The sequence below is a fragment of the Pterocles gutturalis genome, unplaced genomic scaffold, assembly GCF_000699245.1.
Source record: "Pterocles gutturalis isolate BGI_N339 unplaced genomic scaffold, ASM69924v1 scaffold2976, whole genome shotgun sequence".
Classification (NCBI taxonomy): Eukaryota; Metazoa; Chordata; class Aves; order Pterocliformes; family Pteroclidae; genus Pterocles; species Pterocles gutturalis.
The window spans coordinates 7873-15708 of record NW_010099984.1 but is presented as its reverse complement, the minus strand read 5'-3'; the positions used below and the strand labels follow the sequence as shown (position 1 = coordinate 15708).

The 7836-nt window shown below is 58.8% G+C and overlaps 1 protein-coding gene across 1 annotated transcript in view; it reads left to right on the top strand.

Moving 5' to 3' along the window:
• Positions 1 to 327: 327 nt before the first annotated feature.
• NDOR1 (NADPH dependent diflavin oxidoreductase 1) overlaps positions 328 to 7836 on the top strand; it is a gene marked incomplete at its 5' end in the record, with an annotated part of 13735 nt that continues 6226 nt past the window's right edge. Inside the window, 10 exon segments of the mRNA XM_010077829.1 lie at positions 328 to 405; positions 826 to 923; positions 1715 to 1813; positions 2503 to 2604; positions 3106 to 3312; positions 3663 to 3784; positions 4813 to 5033; positions 5412 to 5519; positions 6227 to 6341; positions 7340 to 7486. Coding sequence (XP_010076131.1) covers positions 328 to 405; positions 826 to 923; positions 1715 to 1813; positions 2503 to 2604; positions 3106 to 3312; positions 3663 to 3784; positions 4813 to 5033; positions 5412 to 5519; positions 6227 to 6341; positions 7340 to 7486 — 1297 coding nt within the window.

Below are 7836 nucleotides of genomic sequence, written 5' to 3'. Positions count from 1 at the left end.
TTTAATTCTCTCTCCCATCCCCGGGAGGGAGGAAGGTGAGCAAACAGTTGTTGCAGCATTTGGCTGTCCGCCAGGGTCAAAACTTCAACACAGGTGCTCAGCCGTACCCTGCAAGGCGAGGAGCACCAAGGAGCTGATGCTGCAGGCAGCATGTGGGCAAATCCTGCTGCAGGGCCTGTAGAGGAGGTCATGCCATGTGAGGCTGCGAGTTTTATTCTGCTGTGATCTGTCAGTGAGTGGGATGTGTTAGCAGCCATGACAGGACAGCCGGGACATGCGTTTGTAGGTTGCTGACCTGAATGTGCCTTTCCGTGTTTGTGCCCACAGGCCAACCTCATCAATGAGCCGTTGGTGGTATTTGTCTGTGCAACCACCGGCCAGGGTGACCCACCTGACAACATGAAGGTAGGACGCGCTCCTGTCCATATCTCTTTTATATTCCTAGTCCAGTGACTGAATTTGTCTCTCCAAGCAGCTTGAGCAATGGTTATTTTTGTAGGGGGAAGCTTTGCAGCAGCACCAGTCACGTCTGGTGTTACTGGTGGGACACAGGCAGGGAGCTGGTGAGGTTTCAGCAGCTGAACAGCTGAGAGGGGCTTTGCCATCACAAGAGCCACGGGTCTGTGGAGGGCTCACAGAGCATCGTCCTCCTGGCAGGTGGCAGTGGTGGCCACTTTCAGGGGTCACCTCTGTGGAAGGCCGTGCTCCTCACTGTTGGGACTCAGCGAAGGGCAGGAGGGACCGATGGGTGGGTGAAGCTGGGGGCAGACAGGTGGGGAAGGCCTCCTTGTCTGCGGTGTGACTCCCTGGCTGTGTCCTTTGTAGATGTTCTGGCGGTTTCTGTTCCGGAAGAACCTGCCACCCAGTTCCCTCTGCCAGCTGGACTACGCTGTGCTGGGCCTTGGCGACTCCTCCTATCCCAAGTAAGCAGGTCTGCAGCTCTTCGCGGCTCTGGCTGCAAGCAAGAGCAGAGCGGCTGCGGAACAAAGGGGGTGAGATGAGACAGAGCCTGACTCTAGAGCAGCAACTCAGACAAAACAGAATTCCTAGTAGCCTTAAAAATCCTTGCCCTACCAGCCTGTGTCCTTCCTAACCTGCAGGAATTGAGCTTCTGACCATTTCTTTCCTCTCAGCCTCCTCAAGCAGATGCTTTGCTGCAGTGCCCGGGACATTGTTTCCTGGTCAGTTATTACAGAGGTGCAGTTCTGAATTGCAGGAAAGCCTGTGCCACAGCAATTTTGGTGGACCAAGCCAACAGGACGCATGAAATGTAGAGTTTTATGTGGCAGCCAGCCCTGTTGATCCCAGTTTTCTCCCACAAGATTGTGCCCATGTGCCTGAAAGAGCTGTAGTGGGAGGGCTGAGAGTGTGCCTGAGCACAGTGCGGCAGGGAGGGGCTAGAAGGAAGGAATAATTTCTCTGCCCAGGGCACAAGCTGCTCTGAAGGGAAACTGGACCTCACTGATTACCTTCTGGGAGCTGGGCACAGCCTGTGTGGCCCTGCAAGTGGCAGCCAGCTGCTTCTCCGAGCTGCCCGGGGATGGAGGCGTGGGCTGGGCAGGGCATGGGGCCTGATCGTGTGTGCCGACTCTGGCTGCACCTGCCTCTGCTGCTCCGGTGTAGCCCTGGCAGCGTGTGCTGGCTCGTGTAGCCAGTGCCTGCTGTCCTGCTGGAGGAGCCCTGCCCTCTGCAGCTGCGGTTATTCTCTGCTCAGGTTTAATTTTGTTGCGAAGAAGCTGCACAAACGGGTGCTACAGCTTGGGGGCAACCCTCTGCTGCCGGTGGCATTGGGAGATGACCAGCATGACCTGGGGTAAGAACCCGGTGGAGGGGTGGCAGGAGGGGGAGCCCTGGGCTGTGCTACAGTTTTGTCCTCAGGCCGATGTCAGGGCTGTGTATGCTTTACCCCAGCCTCGGGGACAGCAGTGTGCTGCTCCTGCTCTGGTCTGCGCCTGCACCCCAGATGTGGCCAGCAGCCTCCTGCTGCTCTCTGTGAACATACTGGGCTTTAGCCATAACTCTCCTGTGCCAGGACCTGGGTCACTTGCTTCTCCAGGGTGTCCCATGATTCCCAGCATGTGCCAAGGTCTTCTGGCTCTGCTGCAGCCCTGTTCAGACCAGGGGACGGCTGTGTCACACAGCTTTGTGCCTGCAGGCATTCCAGCAGCCTGAGGTGTGCTGCTGATCTCCTCGTACAGGGCAGGGGCTGTGTGTGGCTCGGGGAGTTTGTGGCTGCCACCAGTTGTGCTCGGCGAGGGTTGGTGGTTCTGTTCAGACATCGGTGGTTGTGCCCTGGAGAGCACGTGAGTGCTTAGAGTGGCTGAGACGTGTTTCCACCCCTGAAGCTGGAAGGGAATGGCACGGAGCGGCTGCCTGCGCTGTGGAGGGGGAGCTGAGGTGCATTCCCAGGGGCAGCCCAGCATTGTCCGGGTGCAGGGGTAGCAGTGCTCGAGCCTGGAGGGATAATGCTGCTCTGCTGCAGCCTGAATTTCCCTCTTGCAGGCCAGATGCAGTGGTCGATCCATGGCTCCTGGCCTTATGGGACAAGATCCTCGCCTTGTATCCTCTCCCTCCTGGCCTTGAGATCATCAGTCCAGATGTATGGTGAGTGCAGAGGGTAGGCAGGGACTGCTGGGGCTGACTGGTGTGAAATCCCCTGCTTCCTTGGCTGTTCTCCAGGGTGGAGATATGCTCTGCTGTGACCAGGAAGCCTCCCCACACAGCTTCTGGTGTCCCAAGTATCCCTTGGACTTTGGCCATGGGTGGCCCATCTCTGGATGGGGTGTCCTCTTGCCTCCAGGGTGGGTGTGCCAGCTGCCCTGGCAGGGTTCCCCCCATCTTGCTGTCCTGATGTGCCTCTGTCCTGGCAGATCTGCTGGGCGTGTGCCCAGGCAGCCTCCCTCTGCCTGCTCTAGAGCCTTTGGGATCTCCTTCTCCAGGCTGCATTGTGTTCCCTTACCACAGGCCAGCTCCAGGGGACAGGGGCGATGGGTGATGGATACAGTGGGAGACTTCAGGCCTCTCCCTGCCTCCAGTCTCAGCGCTATGGCAGCAGAGGAGCTCTGACATGGAGGTAACTGCACTACATTGCTCTCCTCCCTACAGCCTGCCCCCAAAATACACCCTGCACTACCTGACTGAGGACTCCCCGCACCCCGATGGTGGCCTGATCCAGGTGACAGCACCCAGGGCTGTTCCCTCCGAGTTGCATCCCTTCACTGCCCAGATGGTGTCCAACCAGCGGGTCACGGCAGAATCCCATTTCCAGGACGTCCGGCTCATCGAGTTCGATGTCAAAGGCTCAGGGATCACGTGAGCATTTTCCTGGCTCCCCCAAACTTTGCTGCGTGGGATGGGGTGTCCCGTAGCCTGCCCTCCTCTTCCACTGCCCTTCTTGAGTCATATCTGAGGCTGCAGCCCCATGGACGTGGTCCCTGCTGCACTGTCCCCCTCCATGACAAAGTCAGGGCCGTATGGCAGTGTGGGTCCTGCCCGTGGAGCAGCTCTCCTTGCCCTGTCAGGCTAGAGAGCACAATGTTAGTGACACTGGACATTCACTGAGGTGTGGCCTCTCCCCAGGTGCGGGTGAAGGTCGGGCTGGCAGTGCTGTGCCCATGGGCCTGCCCCACGGCTGTGCTCAGCAGGTCCTGCTGCATCCACAGGTTCAGCGCAGGGGACGTGGTGATGATCCAGCCCCAGAACTGCCCCGAAGACGTGCAGCAGTTCTGTCAGCTCCTGCGCCTGGATCCAGACAGTCTCTTTGTGCTGAAGCCCACAGAGCCCGGTAGGTCCTGCCCGCTCCTCCTTCCCCTCCCTCCTGAGACAGGGCAGCCCTGAGCTCTGGCCCAGCCAGGAGCTCTGCTTTTCCGTCGACGTAGACCTGGTTAATGGGGAGGTGGGAGTGGCTGATGGACACAGGACATCTGTCTGTCTCGCAGTACGGGGGCTCTCCTTCTGTCCCAGCGCTGTGCGCGTGTGGATCCTGTGCTAGGACCAGTGTGACTCATGAGGGGAATCCAGCAATGTCCAGGCTGCCCCCGTGCCTTGTGTCTTTGCACTCCCAGCACAGAGTATGGAGTATCCTGCAGTCTCCCCAGCCCAAGGCCCGAGGCAGGAACCCTGTGCTTCCTTGTCTGGGCTGCACAGGTCTCCCATTTTGCCTGCACCCCAGGGACCTACTGCAGGTGCTTCTGCAGCTGCAAACCAGCACCAACACCTAGAAAAACCCCGTGGAGGCCGCTTGGAGCCCTCGGTGGCTCTGCAGTGTGCATGGTACTGGAGAGTTTCCTCTCCTGTGCCCTGAGTGCCCATTCCCCCTCCATCTTTTGTGTGTCAGCGCTGGGATTTTCACCTGGCCGGCAAACCCAAGAGAACTTTAGTCTGCTCCTCACACCCTTGGGAGAGAAGTAGGAGACAAGGACAGGCGTGACACATATGACACTGCTGGTTATTTCCACCGCATTGTGTGCAGGCAAGGTGGGAGCCATGTGGATAAGGCATTGTCCTAAAGCACCTGCATACAGTCAGAGACAGCTCTGCACCGCTGACTTTTTCCGTTGCAAACCTGTGGGCTTGAAAAACAAGCTGGGGAGAGCAGGAGGGAGTGGGGGACCCATGGGGGGAGCAGTGATGGCTGTAGCTAAATTTTTCTCCACTGGCACGTTCATGCAATGTGTGGGTGCCTGCAGGCAGCGGGGCTGCCCTTGTTGGGGTGCCTGGGGAACGCCAGAGCTGCGGCACAGCAGGCAGGCAGCGCTCAGGCATCCAGCCCCAGTGCTGGCCCTGAGCTCTCCCCGCTGCCCTGCCTGGCAGGCGCATCCCTCCCTGCCCTCTTGCCACAGCCCTGCACCATCCGGCACCTGGTCACCCACTACCTGGACATCTCCTGTGTTCCGCGGCGCTCCTTCTTCGAGCTCTTGTCCTATTTCTCTACGAATGAGCTGGAGCGGGAGAAGCTGCAGGAGTTCAGCTCTGCGCAGGGCCAGGAAGAGCTGTACAGCTACTGCAACCTGCCCCGCAGGACCACTCTGGATGTACGGCTGGGGGAGCCCAGCAAACTTGCCCCATGAGGGCTGTGCCATGGCATAAAGCACCCAAGCAGATGACCAACCATTATTTCTTGTCTGGGGCATTTAATCTACTTCACCCACTTTGCAAAGTGTCCTTACATTTCCACCGGTGGTTAAGCTCTGCTCCAAATCCTTCTGGGCTCTGCAGTGGGCCCCATGCTGCAGCCTGGGAGCGAAGGGAGGGCAGGGGACCAGGGGCATTTGGTGCACAAAGGTACCCGGTGTGGTGCCTTCGGTCGAGGGTGGCGTGGCACAGCAGCGTGGGACAGCCTCTGACACCCCAAGGAGCCCACAGGCTGCCTTCTGGGGTGCACCAGGTCTCACCCCACCTTGGTTTTACAGGCGCTTTGGGATTTCCCTCACACCACGTGTGCCATTCCCCCCGAATACCTGTTGGACCTCATCCCTCGCATCAGACCCCGCGCCTTCTCCATCGCCTCCTCTATGCTGGTAAGAGCTCAGCCCTTTTCGGCCTCGTATCCGGCTCTGAGCTGAGGATCTGGCAGGGCCAGGGCTGGCCATTGGTGCTGTGCATGCCGCAGATGTTTGGGCTGTACTCCCAGGCCCTCTGAGCACCCAAATCCCCAGTCTGCTGTGAGCATGGGGCAGGTCGACATGCTGGATGTTAACCCCAGGCAGTGCCAGCCTCCAAATGAGGGCACTTGCCCTCCTGCAGCCCTGCCAGTGCTGGGGCTGGCCCAGTGCACTGCAAAGGTCCCATGTCCTCATCGAGGGGAGCAGTGAGAGGTGGTGCCACGGAGGCTGGGAGCACCCCTGGGTGGTGTGGCCGTGGGAAGGGGGGGTGCTGCTTCCTGCTGCTGCCAGGAGATGGCAGTGGGACGTGGCCTGGGTGGCCTGGCAGGTGTCAGTCCATGCATGGGTGGCATTTGTCCTCTTGGGTTGGACAGTCTCTGTCACCATTGCCAGCTGTGCAGAGCATTCCCGCAGCAGTGCTTCTCTGGGAAAACTCCCTTGCCGACTGGAAAGGTTTTGGGCAAGGGTGTGCTCCATTCTGTGCCCAAATGGCTGTTTCAGGCTAGGATGGCTGTTGCAGGTGCCCTGGCAGGAGCTGGGCACAGGTTTTGTCCCCAGAGGAGGCACTGGCCTTTTCCTGCAGAGGTGTCTTCTCATTTCTCATGGCTCCTGTCTGGACACAGGCTCACCCTGACCGGATCCAGATCCTCATGGCAGTGGTGCGGTACAAGACGCGGCTCAGCAAACCCCGCCGTGGTCTCTGCTCTACCTGGTTGGCTTCTCTCAAGCCAGAGCAAGGTAATTGCTTGGACTCTGTGAGAGCCCTGCATGCTTCCCATAGCACACAGCAGTGATCCCATGGGACCGTGGTGGAGCTGCATGTGTACTGGCCACATGCTGGAGCTGCTCGGACCCTGGCTGGAGAACCACCACCACAGGGAGCTGGAGCACACTGGCTTGGCAGGACGGGCTGAACTCACACTAGCCATCCTTCCTCGCTGCTCCCATCCCCTTCAGAGCATTGTGTGCTCCTCCAGCTTGCCCAGAGCACCCTGAGCTCCTGGTTTTCTCACAGATCCTTGACCCTCCTGCTCCCAGTGCCGGCGTGCCCCGCTGTCCCGCAGTGGACTGCTTCTGTCATGGTGGAGCTGGTATTGCTCTGACTGCCGGACATTCCAGCTGCATAGCACCAGCTCTGGGAAGGATGGTCCTTCCTTTGAGCATATCCATCATGTCCTGCAAAGCCTGTGTGTGCTGCTCTTCTGCTCTACCCACAAAACCCCTCCAACTGGGTTCCCAAGCAAATGTGAAAAGCTCACGGGGTCTCCATGCTGCAGGGTGGTAGAAATTACTCTGTATGACTGCAGGGCAAGATTGGATCTTCTCAGAGTGCTAGATGGGGATCTTCACCCCTTCTCTGGCTCCCAGAGGAAGCAAGTTTGGCCCTCCCTTACTCAACAGCCAGGTTGAGATTTCTGCTCGCCTCCACCACTCTCTTCCCTGGCTGCGTGAGGAGAAGGCTGTCCCATAGCCCTTGTGCTGTGGGGCTCTTGCCTTGCTCTGGGATTCACTCAGGTGCTTGCAGAGACAGTGCTGAGACAGCTGAAGCACTTTTCATACACACATAGTGTGCCTGTAGCACCACGGGTGCCTTGGTGCCGCGATGGTCGTAAGCCAGGTACCGTCCATATCTTTGGAGTGTCCTGGAAGAGCTGGATGCCTGGCTGGCCCTCTGCAGGGTGTGTTACCAGTGCAGTGGTGGGAGGGTGATGCTAGTCAGTCTGTTGGTTTTGCAGGCAATGTTCGGGTGCCTCTGTGGGTGAAGAAAGGAGGAATGAAGTTCCCAGCTGATCCTGACACCCCCGTGATCATGATTGGCCCTGGCACAGGGGTGGCACCTTTCCGAGCAGCGATACAGGAGCGGGTGGCACAAGGATGTAGAGGTGAGGGATGGTCCTGGGAGGGACTGGGGATGCCCCTTGCTGCAGACAGGTCTGTGTTCAGCATATGGGAAGGAGGAACTGGGGGTTCCTGAGGGTTTCGACAGGCCCAGGCTTTGCTGTGTTTGAGTGGGAGTAAGCTGGGCTCCGGGGCAGGTGAGGACCAGAGCCTGGTGTGTGCAACCTGTGTGGTTATTCACAGGCTGCGCTGCAAGGCTGCTCCTTGGGACAGGGTGGGGCTTTGCAGAGGCTCTCTCTCTCTCATCTCACTTTGCAGAGTGGAGATGGGTTGTTAAATTCATCTTCTGCTGTTGTGCCTCTGCCCTTGTCCCATCCTCATTCCCCTGTCTTGG